Source organism: Sciurus vulgaris, assembly GCF_902686455.1.
Source record: "Sciurus vulgaris genome assembly, chromosome: 2".
NCBI lineage: Eukaryota > Metazoa > Chordata > Mammalia > Rodentia > Sciuridae > Sciurus > Sciurus vulgaris.
In genome coordinates this window covers 174,791,181-174,810,627 of record NC_136462.1, presented here as the reverse complement: position 1 = coordinate 174,810,627, position 19,447 = coordinate 174,791,181, and the positions used below count along the sequence as shown (strand labels likewise).

General features: G+C 51.4%; 1 protein-coding gene across 5 annotated transcripts in view; it reads right to left on the bottom strand.

Annotated features, from left to right (window-relative positions):
- Positions 1-18,565, bottom strand: part of SIGLEC1 (sialic acid binding Ig like lectin 1) — a 28,729-nt gene extending 10,164 nt beyond the window's left edge. For 2 of the 5 annotated variants that reach the window (XM_079127855.1, XM_079127856.1), the window contains exons 1-13: positions 12,533-12,866; positions 11,815-12,174; positions 11,208-11,504; positions 9,825-10,091; positions 9,215-9,469; positions 6,679-6,978; positions 5,814-6,071; positions 4,471-4,806; positions 3,726-3,983; positions 3,210-3,512; positions 1,417-1,677; positions 978-1,289; positions 277-528 (exon numbers count right to left, since the gene is read on the bottom strand). In XM_079127855.1, the coding sequence (XP_078983981.1) occupies positions 277-528; positions 978-1,289; positions 1,417-1,677; positions 3,210-3,512; positions 3,726-3,983; positions 4,471-4,806; positions 5,814-6,071; positions 6,679-6,978; positions 9,215-9,469; positions 9,825-10,091; positions 11,208-11,504; positions 11,815-12,174; positions 12,533-12,581 (3,508 nt within the window). In that variant the 5' untranslated portion in view covers positions 12,582-12,866. Of the gene's footprint in view, positions 1-276; positions 529-977; positions 1,290-1,416; positions 1,678-3,209; positions 3,513-3,725; positions 3,984-4,470; positions 4,807-5,813; positions 6,072-6,678; positions 6,979-9,214; positions 9,470-9,824; positions 10,092-11,207; positions 11,505-11,814; positions 12,175-12,532; positions 12,867-18,286 lie in introns of those variants that run through there. The other 3 variants (XM_079127854.1, XM_079127852.1, XM_079127853.1) reach the window with 3 other exon arrangements.
- Positions 18,566-19,447: the final 882 nt, after the last annotated feature.

The window sequence follows — 19,447 nt, the reverse complement described above, 5'->3', positions numbered from 1 at the left end:
GCCTTGCAAAGGCTAGTTTGCAGGTGCATAGGGACTGAGGAGGGCCCTGCTCCCTGCCCCACAGGCCCTCTAATTATCCAATCTGGGGCACTGCTCCTCTGCCCAAAAAAGACCTGTCCCTATTGCTCCCCGCTCTAATGCCCCTTGTCCAGCACTCCATCAGCTGGCTGGGTATTGAGTCCTTGGGCTAAACCCCTGTGAGACTCTGGCCATTCCCTGATTCCTGTGAGCTGCTATCATTCCTTCCAAGCCCACCCTGCATCCAGCCGGACTCACAGAGGATGTCTAGGGTGGCAGGTCTGGAGAGGCGGGGTGCCTGGCCAAGGAGCCCTACACCACAGCGATAGGAGGCAGCATCTGTGACCGTGACGTTGGGCAAGGAGATGGAGCGGGCGCCAAGACGCTGCTGCCCATCTTGGTACCACGTGTAGGTGAGCTGGGCCAGGTTGGTGGCCCACACAAGGCAGGTCAGGTTCACCTGCTGTCCCTCCTGCACCACAGCCTTGGGCCATACCTGCACGCTCACAGCTGGGGAGAGAGGGAGGGCACAAGGACACCAGTGAGGGTCTTGAGCTGAGCTTCAGAAATAGCTCACTATTTCTTAGGTGGTCCCTAGTGGAGCTCTGCAGAGTCCTAGAAGGGCCCAAGCCCCTCCTCCCTGACTCTGGCGGGAGGCAAATGGGGTGAACACTATAAATCCTACACTGTGGTGGTTTCCCCTTGAGAGGCCCTTTCTGATTAGTTTTATCCACTGGGCATCCATGAAAAATTCTGTTTAAAAAGGCTCTTCAGTGAAACCTAAGCCTGAGACCACTGGCCTCAGGCAGGATGGGAATGGGAAGCCCCCTATGTTCCCAGGCTTCTAGAGCCCTCTCCCTCCTTCTCTCCCCAGTTCCAGGAGACACACGTGCACAGACACACACAAATGCACGCGCACACACACACACACACACACACACACACACACACACACTGACCCTGGGCATCGAAGTTGGCCGAGGCTGAGGCCTTGCCTAGAGTGTTGGTGGCCTCACAGGTGTAGATGCCCTCATCTTCCAGCACTGTGTTGTGAATCTCCAGGCGCAGAGTGTTGGGGGCCACAGCCACCTTCAGCCGAGGAGAGTTGCTTGCAGGTTCTGCCACACCTTGTAGTGTGGAGGCCACAAGGCGGTCCCCGTGGAGCAGCCGCAGCTGGGCTGGAGGGTCACTGTCCACACGGCAGAGGAGGAGGCCCAGTCGCCCCGGGCCCGTGTCCATCAGGGTGGTGAGTATGGCCTGGCGTGGAGAGTCTACACCAGGTGGGGAATGGTCAGGATGTGGCCCTGGGTCCCTCATCCAGGGCTCTGTCATGGTGGCAGAGTCCAGGACCAGGGAATGCATCCTCTCCCCCACGTGTGAATGGGAAAACACCCTTACAGGACACACGGAGGCTGACTGGAGTGGCCAGGCTGGTGGTTGCTGAGCCTGGGGCCTGGGCTTGGCAATGGTAGGCCCCAGCTTGCTTCAGAGTTATGGCTGCAAAACGGAGTGTGGCAGTGTTCGACTCCTGGAGAAGCTGGCCATCTCGATACCAGTGATATGAGGTCCCTTCAGGGACCCCTGTGGGCACCTGGCAGCTCAGGACCACAGCCTGACCCTCCTGGAGCTCAGGCGATGGTGAGACCTGGACCCAGGCACCTGCAGAGAGAAACCAAGGTCAGATGAGGGCTTGCCGACACCCACGCAGTCTGGGACCCCCCACAGTCTGGGACTGTTTATATCTCTGCACAGGACTGCACGACCCTACCCATACATCTGGGAGCCATAGCTTTCCTCCAGACCACTTCCCAGGATCCACCTTCAGCTCCATGCTTCTGCTTTTCTACCAGACTTGCCTGCACAAGCTGTATCCTGGCATTTACCACCCACCACCTGGAATTATGGTTTTGCTCTGTCAGTCAATCTTGCCTACCAGAGCGTAGGCCTCATAGGAACCAGGCTGGTGTGACCTATAACCCCATTGCCAGGCATAGCACCTCATGTGTCAGCTCTTGACAAATGTTGGATTGACCCATGAAGCACTGAAGGAGCTTAGGTCATGGCGAGGGACATTGTCCTGACTGAATGGGACTGTGTGGGTAGCCGAGAACTGGAAGGAGAGGTTGGCAGCTGTGTGACCTTGAGTTCTTTCTGCCATCTCCAGCCCAGTCCAGCACCCAGGCTCCAGGTCACAAGAGTCCAGGTACTGGGCAGTGAGCAAAGGTCAGTTTCTTGGCAGTCCCTGGCTCTAGAGCAGGAGACCAGGGTGGGGGTGAGAAGGAGGGACAGCTGGGTTGGTAACTGAGAGCAGAGGCCATATCAAGACCAGAACCAAGTTGGTCCAGAGTTCAGGGCCCACTAGTCATACGCCCATGATCAAGCTCCTAAGACTCTGACCCTCAATTTCTCTGCCTATGAAATGGGTATAATAACTAAGAAAATATACACAGAACCAAGGTCCAAAGTAAATGCCCCCAAATTGCTGCTGTTTGTCATTATAGAAGAAGAAACACTTATTTTTCTTTGGGGCCTTTTCTTTGCAGGTATCATCTTTCATTTTTTCTGTTTTATTTGCCTAGGGAGAATTTTTATAGAGAATATTTACATACATACATACTTATATAAATATGTATACATGTATATGAATAAAGAATATGAATAGGAATACACACAGGTATGAGTATATGTGCATGTATGCATAATACACATACATATTCAGTTTCGTATGAGAATACCTACTATGTAACAAAATTATAGTATTACAATAAAGTGCTCCAACCAAGCAAACCATCTTGTGCAATTGCCACTGCCTCCTAGTGGTTGCTACAGTTATTACAGGTGAAAATATTTAGTGGAAGCCAGGCATGGTGGCACATACCTGCAATCCCAGCTATTAGGGAGACTGAGGTAGGAGCATTGCAGTTCGAGGCCAGCCTCAGCAACTTAGCAAAATTCTGTCTCAAAATTTTAAAAGAACTGGAGGCATAGCCCTGAGTTCAATCATTAGTTTCAACAACAACAACAATAAAAACCTAGTAGGAGGCATTCTGCTGGCTGGTTGGAAACTGTCCCCTAACCAATGCTAAAAGACACATTTCTGTACAAAATTGATAGCTCCCAGACCCAAGTCTGACCTAAGTAGCCTTCCTGGGCATCAATGTCATTCACTCTGTGAGAGTACTGACACTCACCTCGGACCTGGAAGAAGAGCGAGGTGTTGGCTGATCCAAGAACATTTGTGGCCTCACAGCGGTAGCTTCCAGAATCCCCAAGACCCAGTTCTCGAATCTCTAGCTGTAGGGAGTTGGTCGTGGCCTTGGCCTGCAGCCTACCATGGGATGGGAGCTGTGGTCCCAGACTGCTGACCAGGAGGCGCTCCCCATGGAACAGGGCTAACTGAGCCAGGGGACGACTGTCCACAGTGCAAACAAACACAGCCATGTGGCCCTGACCCATGTCCAGGAGGGCTGACAGCTTTGGTGGGTCTGGGGGATCTGCAGGAACAGGGAGAACTCAGGGACTGCAGCCCAGCTCACCACATTCCAACTGCCACCCTACGGTCCCTTCTTCTGGCACACGCACAGCCCAGGCCCAATCTGGCCCATGGCCAGACCAGGCTCTCGCCTCCCCAAACCCTAGTCCCAGCCCTTTTTGCCCCTGGGACCCTCCACCCTGCAAGCCCCCGGCTGCTCGTGGCCAGCACTCACAGAGCACACTCAGGATCACAGGAGCAGAGAGCTGGGCACCATCCTCTGTGATGAGGTGACAGGTGTAGAGGGCAGCATCGGTTCTGGCCACGGGCAGCAGTCTCATAGTTTCCACGGGGCCCTGGGCCCACAGTGCCCCATTTCGGAACCAGGAGAAGTTGGCAGGGCTGCCTGTGGTTTCCCGGCTCACATTGCAAGTCAGGTTGGCCTCTGAGCCCTCCCGAAGCGTGTTGGATGGTGCGATGACCAGGACGGTGGCTGGACAGCAGGCAGCACCAGCTCATTGGAGACAGGCCTCACTTTGACCACCCCCTGCCCTACCCAGGGGCCTGGAGCAGGGAGGGAAGAAGACCCCCTGGGGTGCCCACAGTGTGGGGAGGAAAGCAAATGAGCTCACGAGAGAGCCCATGACAAGTGGGTCCTAGAGGACATGGGACCCAGGTCAGAGAGGCAGGGCGTAATAAAGGAGAAAGAAGATAAGACAGCCCTACTGTCCTTTGCTCAGAGATCAACCTCACGGTTCCAGGCCTGTCCCTTGACCAAAACTGAGCATGGGAAGGACCTGAAGCTTTGGCTTCCCTCAGTGTGGGGGCCCCGGGACCCCCTCTTCTGTCACTGGGAGCAGCTTTGCCTCCCACTGCTCAACAGGAGTGGTTTTGCCTGATCAGCCCCTCCCCCAGCAGGGGAGGTGGAGGTGGGAGCTCCACCCCAGTCCCCCGTCCACCTGTTCCCTGCACCCACTCACCCTGGGCATTGAAGGTGGCCGAGGCTGAGGCGTTGCCCAGTGCGTTGCTGGCCTCACACAGGTACACGCCCTCGTCCTCCAACACTGGATTGTGGATCTCCACCCGCAGCAAGTTGGGGGCTTTGGTGACTTTTGCCCTCTGGGAGCAGCCCCCACAGGTGCTGCAGCCACTGTGTGATGACAGGGAAGTGGCCACAACATGGTCCTTGTGGAGCAGGCGTAACTGGGCAGGAGGGTCACTTTCCACGCGGCACAAGAGGAGGCCGTGCCGTCCGGCCCCAGCTCCGGCAGCACTGAGGTCCAGCTGGGCGGTGAACAGAGGCTGGCGTGGAGGGTCTGTGGGGAGGAAGAGCATGGCCACTCATCCCAGGGCCCCAGATCCACTCCAGGCTGGCTAGGCCTCCAGGACACACTGAACAATCCATGTCCCCAGAGTGACCTCAAACACCTGTGTACATTGTGCACTGCACGAGGGCAACCAGACCAGGGTGGGTGGGATTCAGCCCACGCTCCTGGCTCTAACCTGTACCCTGGTACTGTATTTAATCATCCCCGAAGGAGAGACATTTGCTAGCTGGGGCCAAGATGCCATATGGGCTAGAGACCACTCTGTATAAGTCCCATCTGCTTCTGAGCCCAACACCCTCAGAGCAGTCCCTTGGAGTCTTGATTTTGGTTCCATTGAGCGTTGCCTCAGGGTCCTTCCTACCTCCTCCCTGATCTCCAACCAGGCTCCCGTGACATTGGATAATGCCTAAAAAAGCCTCTTCCTAGAGGTTTCCCATGACAGCTATCAGTCAATACCCCGCACCTGACCCCCTCAGAAACCCCTGGTAAGGTGCTGCCCTCACAACAATCCTGAGACATTGTCCCTGCACACACTGGGCAGGGGAGATTTTCTGGAACTTAAGCATGCTCTAAATATTATGCAGCCCCTCCAGATAATACGGAGCATCGCCTCTTGGTGGGGTATGGAAGGGCTGGTGCAGAGGCCCTGAGGGGTTCTGACCTAGAGTCTACAGGAGCCTGGGAGGGCTCAGCCTAGGGGGTATGTGCACATGTATAGGAGTACAACAGCCCTGAGTCACCCAGGAAGGCAGTTTGGATATGGGTCCATGGTGGCTTTGAGAGTAGGGGCAAAGGGATTGGGATTGGAGGGCAGGACTCAGGAAGCAGAGGAGGTCCCAAATCATTTCCCCAGTCCAGGGTGGAGAGGGCCACTGTGGCCAGGCCTGTGACCACTCTCCTGATGTAGATCCCAGGGCAGGACTTGGGGGCAGCTGGCAGTCCCAGTGGGTTGATCCTCCCCACTGCAGGCGGTGGCTGGTGGCAAGGCTACTCACGGAGCACGGTGAGGATGACAGGCAAGGAGGGGCCGCTGGCACTGTGGCTGTCCTGGGCCCGACAGTGGTATGAGCCGGCATCGCTGCTGGAGGCAGCAGGAAGCAGGAGGTTGCTGCTGTGTCCCTCGAGAAGCAGGACTCCGTTCCGGTACCAGGAGAAGCGGGTGTCCAGAGTCGGGCTCAGGCCACTTCTGCAGCTCAGAGTCACGGCCTGCCCTTCCACCACCTTGGCTGCCGGACTGATGGTGAGGCGGGCCGCTGGCAGGAGGAGGAGAGAGGAGGCTTGGAGAGGCTGTGAGGTCCCCACCCCTCCACGTCACCTGCTGCAGGAAACCCTCCAGGTTCTTTCCCCACATGACTGTGGGTAGGTGTGAGCTTTGTGGTGGATCAGGAGGACTTGGCCTTGATGCTGCCACACAGTTGAGAAGGTCTCTGAGCAAGAGCCCAGGCTTGTGTCAAAAGCCTCGCTTGATGAATTGGCTACATCTCCCATGGCCTCAGAAGGGAAAAGCAGCATTGGGAAGACCTCGCTTCTCTATTTCACTTTCTGCATCTTAGCACAGAGCCTGCCCCAAGAGTTTAACAAATAAAAAAACAAAGAAATGTCCATAAAGGACCCTCCAAGTTCAGAGTCAGAGTGTAATCTGCAAAAGTAATGATGTGCATTGCCACATTTCCCTTTTTGCCTTGGCTTCTAGGACTCTCTAAGGTTGGGATGACCAGATAGCTCAGGTTTTTGATAGGACCTAACAAACTAGTTCAGCCTCTCAGTTGAGTCCGCTAGACTTTTAAGGGAAGAAGTCAGAGCATGCCTCCTTTTGAGGGCTCCCCCTCCCCACTCTCCTGCAATCTGTGCCTGTGTTACCATTGGCTTGGAAGTCCAAGATGGAGGTTGAATTTCCAAGGGAGTTGGTGGCTGAGCACTCATACTCTCCACTGTCAGCTTCTTGCAGGTCTTGGATCTCCAGTCGCAGGGAGTTAGATGCAGAGGAGATGCTGAAGCGGGGGTTGTAATCCCTCTCCCCAGAACTGGAGGCCAAGATGTGTCTGCCATGTGACAGCACCAGTGTGGCCACTGGCTCACTGACCACGGAGCAGTGGAGGATGCCCATGAGCCCAGCCTGTGTCTCCAGGAAGGCGGTCAGGTCTGGAGCAAGGGGTGGGTCTGTGTGGAGACGAGAGGTGGGCCTGTCACCCTCAGGGGGAGAAACCCTGTTATAACCTATGTCCCTGCACCCTTTTGGCCCATAATGGTCCAGGACAAGGGGCAATCCCAGAAGCTCCTGAGCACCTGCCAAATGCCCTTTTGCTCCTGGGTCAGGCAAATCACTCTGTTGTCCCAGACAGTCCTCATGGTAAAATTGCAAGCAGGGACTGGGGCCCCACTTCAAAGATGAAAAAAAAAAAAAAAAAGATAAAGACCAGGAGGTGGACAGCGCCCTAACCAAGCCATTGAGAGGGACATTACCAGCACGGGACAAACTGACACCAGGTGCCTCCCAATAGGATGCACGGGGACTGGGGAGATAGCTCAGTTGGTAGAGTGCTTGCCTTGCAAGCACAAGGCCCTGGGTTCAATCCCCAGCACCGTAAAAAAAAAAAAAAAAAAAAAAAAAAAAAACAATAGGATGCACGGGGGTTGACGCAGCATCACACCTGCGACCTTCAGCCCAAGCTCAGGGTCTCAGGCTGTTTGAGTCAGACAAATGCAAACTGAGGGACAGCACAGAACAACTGTCCTGCGCTCTTTAAGCTTCAATGTCATGAAAGATTAGGGAAGACTGAGGAACTGTCCTAGAGAGACACAACAGAAAAATAAAGAGACATGTATGACAACCAAATGCAATGTGTGTGCCCAGATCTTGGACCAGAAAAATATTTGCCATAAAAGACATTGTGGAGTCAATCGCTAAAATTGGGATATGGACTATTGGTTAGATAATCATCTTGGATCAATGTCACGCTTTCTGATTGTGATCTTTGTACTGGGGCTACATAAGTGATTGTTCTTAGGAAATACTCACTAAGAAAGTGGGGGTAAAGAGATATCATGTTTGCAACTGCAGCGATATAAATCAAGATGGTCCTCAATTTACAATTAGTCCAACATTATAATGGTGTGAAAGTGATACACATTCATGAGAAACCGCATTTTGAAGCTGGGTGCAGTGGTGCACACCCATAATCCCAGCAACTCAGGAGGTTGAGACCGGAGGATCTAGAATACAAAGCTAGCCTCAGCAACAGCAAGGCGCTAAGCCACTCAGTGAGACTGTCTCTAAATAAAATACAAAAAATAGGGCTGGGGATGGGGCTCAGTAGTCAAGTGCCCCTGAGTTCAGTCCCCAGTACTAAAAAAAAAAAAAAAAAAGAAACTGAACTTTGAATTTGGAATTTTGATCTTTTTCCAACCTAGCAATTTTGTGGTGTGATTCTTTCTCGTGCTGGGCGGTGCAGCCCCTAGTCAGTCCTGAGACCATGAGAGGAAGCTACTGACACCCTACCATATGCTGTGTGGCCAAAATTTTGGGGATACAGCATTCCATTAATTCCAAGAACTAGTCAACACTTTATTATAAAGTAGGATTCACATTAGATGTATTTGCCTAACTGTAGGCTAATTTGTTTCGAGCACCTATGTTGAAGGTAGGTGAAGCTAGAAGCTAAGCTACACTGTTCAGTAGCTTCTTGACTTCGACATTTTCAATTTATGAAAGGTTTATTTGAGATGTAGCCTCATCAAAAAGTGAGGAGCATCTGTATGAAGGTGGATAAATAGCATATACATGCATTGTGCATGTACTTGGAGAGTGCATGTGTTTACATAGAGAGTAAATGTGTGTACGACATGAACATATCAGTGCATACATATTTTACATATATATATATATATGCATGTGTGTGTGCAAAGAGAGAGAAAAAGATAAAGTAACATACCCAAATATTAATAAGTGGGGACTTGAGGTTGAAGATATATAATTCTTTCTACCATTCTTGCAACTTTTCATAAATTTGAACTTTTTTCCAAATAAGACATTTTTTAAAAGTAGGAGGAGGGTGGGGAGAAAGGGAAAAAAATAACAGAATGAATCAAACAACATTACCCTATGTAAATTTATGATTACACAAACAGTATGCCTTGACTCCATGTACAAACAGAGAAACGACATGTATCCCATTTGTTTACAATAAAAAAAAATGAAAAAAAACGTAGGAGGAAACTGAGGCCCAGAGAGGTCAAAGCCTTGCCAAAGTCAAGGTGTGCAGAACTGGTATGTGAGTTCAAGGCCACTGAGCTGTGACCTCAGAGCCCCAGGCCCACGACCCCAAGCCTCCCATGGGGCTCCGCCCTCAGGGTCTGCCCTGGTAGTATCCAGTGCTACCCAACCCTGGCCACTTACGGTTGACCACAACACTGACAGGGCCAGAGCGTTCACTGCCCTGGGTGTTGTGCACCTCACAGAAGTAGAAGCCAGTGTCAGCCCTGGTGACTGAGGGCAGCAGGAGAGTGGGACTTCGCGCTTCCTCTAGCAGGATATTGTTCTTGTACCACGTATAGCGGAGCTCACTGGGCGCCTCTTTGGGAGTGCCACAGGACAGCGTCACAGTCTGGTTCTCCAGAATGGAGCCTGCTGGGCTCACCTTGACCTCAGCCACTATGAGGGAAGCAAAGGGCATGCTAGAGCGACACCCAGCCAACTTGGAGCCCCAACCCCTCAGAGGTCCAGATTGCAAGTCAATCAGCTTCAATCTCTACAGATTCTACTGCACCCCTCCCCAAGCAGGGAAGCCTCCTGGAATTGTCCAGCATCTCTGTCCTATTGACGGGGGTCCTCATGACATCCCACCCTGTCATGTGTCTCACAGTGAGGCAGAGCTGGGATCCACACGTGCGTCCCAGAGGCACAGAGCTATGCCAGCCTCTAGATCTGCCCTGGCCTGGCTCTCCCCAGTCCCCTGCCTAGACCCCATCCCACCCTCTGACTAGATCCAGCCTCACCCAGGACTCACTGAACACATGGAGGCTGACTGGGGGTGAGACCGAAGAACCAATGCCGTTTCCAGCTTTGCAGGTGTAGACGCCAGCATCGCTCCAGGCTGCCTGGGACAACTGCAGCACGCGACCATTGGCTTCCAGGAGCACCCCGTCCTTGAGCCACTGCACAGAACTGACCTCAGGGTAGCTGCTGTTCACTTGGCAGGTGAGTGTGACCAGATCACCTGGAAGGATGTTCCGCCCCGCAGGGCTGAGGCGGACCTCCACGCCTCTAGGGGCATCTGCAAGTCATGATGCAGGTGTTGGTAAGGCAGGGGGTAGCGCACCTCTCATTTCCTGTCAAAACTCTGCTTTACGGAAGGTCACCCAGAGCAAACATCGGTCCCAAGAGTTCCCCTGTCCTGTCCTCCCCTATCCCAGACTCCCTTCCTTTTCCACTGAGACTCTAATAATGTGATGCTTGGCCTGGCGTCCAGCTTATGCTGCCTTCTAGGGTTTTCTGCTTCAGGATAATGCCTGCTGCCCCTGTTCTGTTTGGGGGTGAGTTGCATGAACAAGGTCATGGACACCACTTTGCTTGCATTAGTGGCCTGTGGTGGATGTTGGTGAGGGACCAGTTACCTACTGGCAGGAGCCAAAGGGTTTGTAAGGAAGGAACCAGCCATACTTAGAAACTACATTTCTTTAAATCTTGTTCCAAGGTCTCTTTTTATGTCAACACACTAACAAATGCTAATATTTCAAGTGCCCAGCACTCTTCTAACTACATACCTGTGTCAGCTCCTTTCATTTTCGTTCAATTCTGTGAGACAGGAATGAGGTATTAGCTCCACTAAGCAGATGAGAAAACAGATGGGAAACAAGTGGCTGGCCCAGTGTTTACTCATCTGGTGGATGGGGGCCAGCGGCCCGGTGCCTGTGCATAGTAATTGTTCTAGAACAGCTGCCCCATTTTATTGAGATGGGATGATGCCTAACCAGTGGAAACCCAGGCTTTCCCCGCATTGATTCAGCCAGGCCCCTGTGATACCCTGTTCATCATGACCAGGAGCAGCTTAAAGCAGAGAAGGGGTAGACTCCATCTCACCAGCATCCTCCAGAGCGGAACTGAATCCCGGGGCTCTTGTCACCAACCCCCAAAGCCACATGGAGGCTTCTGTTCCTTGACCTTTTGTGTTTCCCCTTCTCTGCCCAGTCTGGCCTTGAGGATAGACCCTTCTGAGGCCAACAGAGGTGGAAGGGAGTCATTAAACGTGGCTCTCAGAGCATAACACTCTCTCCATCAGCACTGCCCTGACTGTATGCCTGGTTTTGCCCCAGGGACACAGTCTCTGTTTTTCACTGGGGAGCCACAGACGTGGGCTCAGTAACGAAGGTATGACCCCTTGCACACTCACACTGCACTTGGAGGTGAATCTCACTCTGACTCCTGAGGCTGGCCACTGAGACCTCACAGCGCAGTGTCCGGCCATGGTCCTGCTGTGACAGAACCATGTGAAGCGTCTCCAGGTGGCCAACACCATTGGGTTCAAGCTTCTGGAAGCTGGTGATGACAGAACGAGCGGGGTCCTGGCCCTGCCATGTCAGGCTGACTGGCTCCTGCAGGCACGAGTAGGGCGTGGAACAGTTGAAGTTCACTTCCATGCCTTCTCGCAGCTCCATGGGGGAGGTAATGACGGGCTTACTGGGCTTCTCTGAGGACAGAGACAGGTGGGTTCAGGACTCCCCTTTGCCACACCTGAGACCTCTTGCCCTGGAAACCCCAGCTGAGAGAGGAGACTAGATTAGGGGACTTAATGGCAAAGAAAGGCTACTTTCAACCCCTAGCCCTACTTTGGTGAATGCAAAGTGTGGCTGGGGCTCAGACCAGGTTGGGGGGCTGGAACAGAGGCTGAGAAAGGACCAGGGCAAAGTTTAGGACAAAGTCTGGGGCTATGAGCCAGTGGGTTCAGATGCAGCTTGGAAGTTCTTTCCAGGCAATAGCCAGACTACCCTACTCCTCACCTGTCACAGAGACCAAGGTGCCTGTGGCATCTACCCAGCTGTTGGTGACACTGATCTCAAAGCGGAAGCTGTAGGTGCCTGAGTCCTCAGGCTGCAGGTCCTTCAGCAATAGGTTGCAGACGTTGCGTTCCACATTCCCCAGAAGCTGGGCACGGTCGCGAAAACGAGCCTCCACCTTCGCGGGCTCCGCAGAGTGAGTCACCACCTGCCGCTGGCCCCGGTATTCAAAGTACCAGATGGCTGTGATGCCATTAGGCACTTCCACATCGGCAGGGAAGCTGAAGATGCAGGGGATGAGCAGGCAAGACCCCTTCACTCCCTGCGCAGTCTTAGGACTAGAGACACCCCATGAGGTGTGGCCTGGGGGGAGGATGGGAGAGTGACATAGAGGAGGGTGATACAGGCCTGGGGACACCACATGCCCTACCATTCACCCCAGAAAAGATGCCTCAGGTAAATCCCCCAAACCCTGTCCTGCCCTGCCCTCACAGTGCCCCCATAGCTCAGGCCCACTCAGTGCCCTAAGGATGGGGGTATCCCTTGAGGGCTGTCAGAGGCCCGGCAGGGTGACTTCAAGAGAAAACTTGGCCTCCTGGTCAGCATCCTGCCACTGCCTGCCTGTGACCTCCCTTGATCTCAGCAGCCAAACTTGACCAAGGCATAACCAGTCTTCAGAGGCCTGGACCTTCCAAGGCTGGGCCCTGTGACATAGGCTTACCTGGTGGGAAGAATGAGACCAGAAGGAGCAGCCAGAGCAGGAAGCCCATAGTAGGTCCTCAGGTGGGTTCCAGTGCCTGAGAGGTGGTACACAGGGATGGCTGAGCACTCAGGGGCACCTCCGGGCACCGAGGGTCCAGCCCTGTGTCTCTACCTGCTGTGCTTACCTGCCTAGGGAGAGGACAAGTTTCCTAATGATGTCTCAGGTGGCCACCAGCAGGGAGCCAGGAGCCCACGTTTCTGGTCCAGGCTATGCCCACAAATATCCTCACTTGGTGGCGTGTCCAAGAAAACTTTCTGCTCCCCTTGGCTCAAATTTAAGTTCTGCTTTTCCCCGCCCCTCAAGGATCAGGGCAATTGCTGGCAGATGAGCAGCTGTTTCTCCCTCCTCCCCTACTTCTCTGCACCATCCATGCCACCCAAAGTATCAGGAACTAGAGCCCAGAGAGATCCAGAGCACCCAGTGAGAATGAGAGTTTTTGTTTGTTTTTTTCACCTGAGAGTTGTCTCCCTATCACTAGCTTTACCAGCTCCAGGCCATAATGGGGTTTGATTGAATTTAACCTAAGTGCTGCCTTTAAGAATCATTCCTCTGTTCAAAAACCTTCTGTGGCTCCCAATTGTCAGCAAGATGTGAAAGGGACCCCTTTCTTGCTTACTGCTCCATCCTATTCCCTCTTCCCACAGACCCACCCTGGGGTCAGTCCTTCTGCTCAGTGGCTCCCTAGCTACCCAGTTCTATCTCTACCACAGATGGTCTTTGCCTGCTGAAACCTTATTCTGCCTTCCATGCGCAACACCCGTGGCCTTTACACTGGAACTTCTCCGGGGTCCTTGTAGTCACCTGAGCACTCTCTCTGTGTCTGCCCTGTTCTTGGCAGCCTCCATTTGGAAATCCTGGGATTGAGGATATGTGATCCACGGCAGCACAGAGCCCCCAGGCACACAAGGATCCCCCTTAGTTGGTGAGAAAGGTCCTTAGGGGTTCGGAGCAGAGGCAGGGAGGTGACAGAGCAAGTCTAGGTATAACAGGTGGCACAAGGGTCCTACATTACACATATCCCATAAATATGAGTTAAGTACCTGCTGTATACTATGCACAAGAAGGCAGGCTCTGTGCCATGGAATGGGAGAGAACTCCAAGACACCAGAAGTTCTAAAACTCTTAGAGAATATAACATGGATGAAAATCTCTACCACTTTAAATCAGTTTTTGAGAATGTCATCAAAAACACAGGGGAAAAAAAAAAAAAAACAGAAGCTGGGTATGAGGGTATGTGCCTGTACATCCAAGTTACTCTGGAGGCTGAGGCAGGAAGATCATGAGTTCAAGGCCAAGGCCAGGCTGGGCAGCATAGCAAGACCTCAGTCTTGAAAAAGAGAGAGAAAAAGGAAGAAAGGGAGAGAGATGGGGGGAGAGGGAGAGAGAAAGAGAAAGAGAGAGAGAGAGAAGAAGGAAGGAAAACAGACAACTTAAACTTCATCAAAATGAAGAAATTTTGAGGTGGGCATAGTGGGTCATGCCTGTTGTCCCCACTACCTGGGAGGCTGAAGCAGGAAGATCAATTGAGCCCAGGAGTTTAAGGCCAGACTAGACAACATAGTAAGATTCTATCTCAAAAAAGACCAAAAAAAAAAAAAAAAAGGAATAGAGAAGAAAAAAAAAGAAAAACTTATGTACATCAAAGGGCACTATTCATAGATTAAATAATAATAATAATAGAATAGGAGAAAATATTCACAAATCATTGCTTATCAGGGATTAATATCCAGACTACATAAAGAATTCTTACAACTCAAAAGAAAAAAAAACTAACTCAGAAAATAGACAAAGGACTTGAATAGACATTTCTCCAATGAAAATAAGCACGTAGGGGCTGGGGATATAGCTCACTTGGTAGAGTGCTTGCCTTGCAAGCACAAAGCCCTGGGTTCAAATCCCCAGCACCAAAAAAAAAAAAAAAAAAAAAAAAAGAAAAGAAAATAAGCACATGGAGCTGGGCACAGTGGTGCACACCTACAGCCCTAGTACCTCGGGAGGCTGAGGCAGGAGGGTTGTGAGTTCAATGGCAGCCTCAGCAAAAATGAGGCACTAAGCAACTCAGTGAGACCCTGTCCCTAAAAAAAATACAAAATAGGGTTTGGGATGTGGCTAGGTGGTCGAGTGTCCCTGAGTTCAATCCCCAGTACCAAAAAAAAAAAAAGAAAAGAAAAGAAAAAGAAAGGAAGGAAGGATGGAAGGAAGGAAGGAAGGAAAGAAGGAAGGAAGGAAGGAAGGAAGGAAGGAGGAAAAAAATAATAAGCACGTGGTCAATAAACAGAAAAAGATACTCATCATTAGCCATTAAAGAGATGCAAACCAAAACCACAATGAGCTACCAGTTCACATCCATTTGGAATGGCTATCAATGAACCAAGAAAGCAGAAAATGAAAAATGTTGATGAGGATGTAAAGAAATTGGTACCCTGTGCATTATTACTCGGTGGGAATATAATGGTATAAAAAACAATTTGGAGTTTCTTCAAGAAGTCAACAGGGGGGCTGGGGTTGTGGCTCAGTGGTAGAGTGCTTGCCTAGCATGCATGAGGCACTGGTTTCGATTCTCAGCACCACATATAAATAAATGGATAAAATAAAGGTCTATCAACATCTAAAAAAATTTTTTTAAAAAGTCAATAGGGAGTTACAATGTGGCCCAGTAATTCCATTCCTAGGCATATAACCAAAAAGCATTAAAAACAATTCAAACCGGTACTTGTACATCAAGGTTCACAGCAGTATTATTTACAATAGCTGAAAGGTAGAAACTACCCAAGTGCCCATCAACAGAAGAATGGATAAACAAAATATGTTTTGTGCATACAATGAAATATTAATCTATCATAATAAGGGATGAAATTTTGACACTTGTTATAACACACATGAAACTCAAAATCGTTACGTTGAGTGAAATCAACCAGACACAAAAGGGCAAATATTGTATAGTTCCACTTACGCGAAACATCTAGAAAGCACAAATTCCTAGAGGCAGAAAGTGAAATAGAGGTTACCAGGGGAGGAGGGAATGGGTAGTTAGTATTAATGGATACCAAGACTCTGTTGTGGATGATGAGAAAGTTCTAGAAAGACACAGTGGTGATGGTTACACAACATTGTAAATGCCACTGAATTGCACACTCAATGAATAAACTTTATACTATGTATATTTTACCATATACACTGCTGTCAACTCTGCAATCCTCCCTAGTTCCTGCTGACTCTGCAGAGTGGCAGAAGGGCCTGGGGAGGTTGGACATGGGGACAGGAAACTCATGACCTCTCCCAGCCCCCAGTCCATCCGCCTCAAGGATTGGGTGCTGCTGACTCTGCTATCTCCAGGGGCACACCTGGGGAGGGCTGAGCAGATGCCCAGGCCTGGACCAGTTCTGAGTTGCCATCAGGATGCCCAAGCAGTACTCAGCTCAGTGCAGAAGGCAGAAGGGATGTTCCGGAAGGTAGCACAGCAAAGGGCATGGGCAGGTCAGGAATTCTGCACCCCAAGAGACCCAGGTCATTTGCACTGATCTAACATCTCGTCCTCAGTTTCTGACATCCCTAGACCTACTCCCCTTCCAGGAAGATATATCTGCAGCCTGTATAGGAGATGGACCCAAAGGATAAAATAGGATAGGATAGGACTCTGAGGCCCAAAGTTGTACTTCTCACTTGGAGAAAAAGCAACCTACTGGGCACATTGGGGTAGGCATGGCCAGACCTACACAGGGTGTCAAGGTCATTTCTCTGCAGCAGGGGACATTTGCAAGTTATGTCCATGTTGTCCCTATCACTGGCAGCCAAGCCAAGGAAACTACCTGGATTCCAGCTAGTTGGACTTGGCCATCTACCCACATACATGATGTAAAAAGGAAAAATGAGTGTAATGATGTTTTATCAAACTGCAGAGAAGCAGCTTATTCTTATGCAGGTGGACAGCTGAGTCTAGCCAGCTGGGGTCAGCTGCAGGTAACATCCCCAGTTCCCTGGTTTTTCCCATTTGGGGTCCTAGAATGGATAACACTGAACCTCACAGAGGAATGGTAGGATTTGGACAGGTGGAGAATGTGGGAGAACCTTTCTGGACCCACCTAGCTCACATCCTGCAGATGTCACCAGAACGTAGCTCAGCCCTTACACCAAAGGCCAGCTTATTGGCTCAGTTGGTCCATTCCAAAAACCAACCTTGGCCCAGAGAACTTTCCTGGAAAAAAGAAAGAGCAGAAACAACCCCAGAAAGAAAGACCCTCATCTCTGTTTGAAAGGCTGGTATGGAGGAGAAGGAGCCCCCTGAGCTTGGAATGGAGCTGGTTGGCCTAGTGGGCACCTAGTGCCCCTGGTGGTAGAGGAACCATTTCAGTCCTAGGGAAGGGAGCCATTGATGTACTGGAGGACAAGGAGCCCTGCCGCTCTGAAAAACCTTCTCTTGGACGAGGACTCTTCTGGACAGCACTGCCCTCCAGACCGAAGTCCCTGATGTTCATCCTTGTGTCTCCAATTCTTGGGTGCTCCAAGGGCAGGGTTTTAAATCCCCAGAACTGGCATGTGGCAGGTTGGATGGACTGGTGCCCTGTAGGCACCTGTGTTTGCTGCATGTGAGACCAAATACCCAAGGGTAGACCAGGGCCCCAAGCCCCTGACCTCTGATCCCAGAGGCAAGTCTAGTCAGAAAGAAAGGGCCAAGCAGTTTCGCTATAGGTAGGATTCAGTTTCTGTTTCCTGACACCAGGCCTTCCCCCCAACTTCCCTCTTGAGCTGTGAAAGGGGGGACAGGGGGTGATAAGGCCAGCTGGAGGGCTCTGGCTCAAAGAAAGGAAGTCAGGGTACTGTCGGGCAATTCCAGGAGTAGCTTATTCTCAAAATAGAGAAAAGTTCAAAACACAAGTCCAACATTAATTCTACAAGCCACAGATTTCATACATAATATCCATGGGCTTTGATGGGAGCATTAGAAATTTCACATTTTGGGGGCTGGGGATATAGCTCAGTTGGTAGAGCGCTTGCCTGTCAAGCACAAGGTCCTGGGTTCAATCCCCAGCACCGGAAAAAAAAAAAAAAAAATTTCACATTTCATTCCTTAAGCTGGCTCTAAATGTCCCCAACTGGAGCCACCCCTTCCTGAGCTGCTACCGACAGTACTGAGGGTCCCTCTTGCAGTAGATGAGGTGATGGAAGGAGTGGAGTGGGATTGGGTTAGAACAAAGAGGAGATTAAGACTGGGCTGAGCTTGGATGGGGATGGGGGATGATGGTTGGGAATTGGAATGGAATCCGGGCTGGGATTGGGGTTGCCAGGTGAGAAAGGTGTCTGGGGTGAGGGTGAAAGGTGGAGATGGGTACAGGTGAGGTTAGGATGAGGCGACCCCTGGGTTAGGATGAGGGTGACAGGGTTGGGGTTATGATGGTGGATCATCTGAGATTAGATGAGGAAGATGACTTGTGAATGGTTGGGGTTGCCACGCAAGAGAGATGAGGTTGGGACAGGAACTGAGGCCGTGCAGGCTTAGGGTTAGGGCTGGGACTGTGCTCTGCATTGCGGAAGATTTAGGGTGGTGGAGGGATTTGAGTTCTGATTACAGCTGTGGTTGGTGTCTTGGGTTTGGGGTGGTTTGGGGTCTAGCACTCATACCCAGATGACCCCAGTAAGTCTCAGCCTCTCCCTACTCCCTACATTCCCACTCCTCCCCTCTCCCCGCCCTCCAGGCCCAGGGTTGGGGAGTACCTGCTCCACGGTAGGAAGTGACTGCGGGCTTGGCAGACCTGCCAAGAAGAAACGGAAGAAAGACCAGGAGCTCTTGGTGCAGCTGGTTCCCCTGGGTTCTGCTACCCCAAGAGAGGAGGATCCAGTCTCTGGGGCTGCTTCCTCTTTCCCAAAGCCCTAGGCTCTTCTCCCCAGCCCAGAATTTGGCCAGGGAGGCAGCTGCAGGCCTTGCACAATACCAGGACAGGAAAGACCTAAGCAGGGGAGGACCCCAGTAGGCCCAGGACCTAGAGGCTTAAGCAAGCAGAAATGGGACCTTGGGCCACACTGGTGACTCTTCCCAGGCAAAGTGAAAAATGGGGGTGGAGTTTCCTGTTCACCAGCCATGCCCACACCCCTCTCTCTGGGTCAACTAGCCTTTGGAGGGAGTCAGAGAGAGACCAAGGGGAGTGGTCTTCCCTGATGACCAGGAAGGAAGCGATCTGGCCTGGGGTGGGGCAGCATCACAAAGTACCCAGACCAGAGCATTTATTCTCCAAGCCCTTTGGGAGATTCTCTGTACCCCACTGCCACCTGGATACTCTCAGAGCTTCCCTAGAAGCAGGCCCTAGTTGTGGGGAACACAAGCTCCAACATCCGGGACATTCCACAGGCTGATTCCTCTCTCTCCCTCACTGTCCTACACCCTCACTCCCTGAAGACAGAAAAGGAAAGACCCCACCAATCCTGGTTCTAATACTGGAGTCCATTTTTGAGGGCCTACTACGTGCACCTGAGATATGGGATAGATGCTAAATGCTTCAAGAAATCTCAGATACACTTTTTTTTTTCCCATTTCTCAATTCAAAGTCAATTCAACTCAGTCCCTGCCTGCTGTCTTGGTGGGAAGCCCAGCTATAGCAGATGAGGTCCCTGTCCCTGTACACAAACTTGCATGTGCAGATCCAAAAGGAGGTGAAACCCTAAATCAGAGCAGATTCGAGATTCCAGACCATGGTGACCCAGAGTAGAGGTCTGGTGACATTCTATGCGAAATCCTCAGAGATTCATTCTCTGTCACTCTGTCCTCCATTATGGTTCCTCTATCTACTCCTAAGCTTGGGTAATTTCCTCTTTCAACCAAAGGGTTCGTGCCATTGCTTCCTTCCTTGACAACTGGTCTGGGGACTCCAGCTGTAGGCC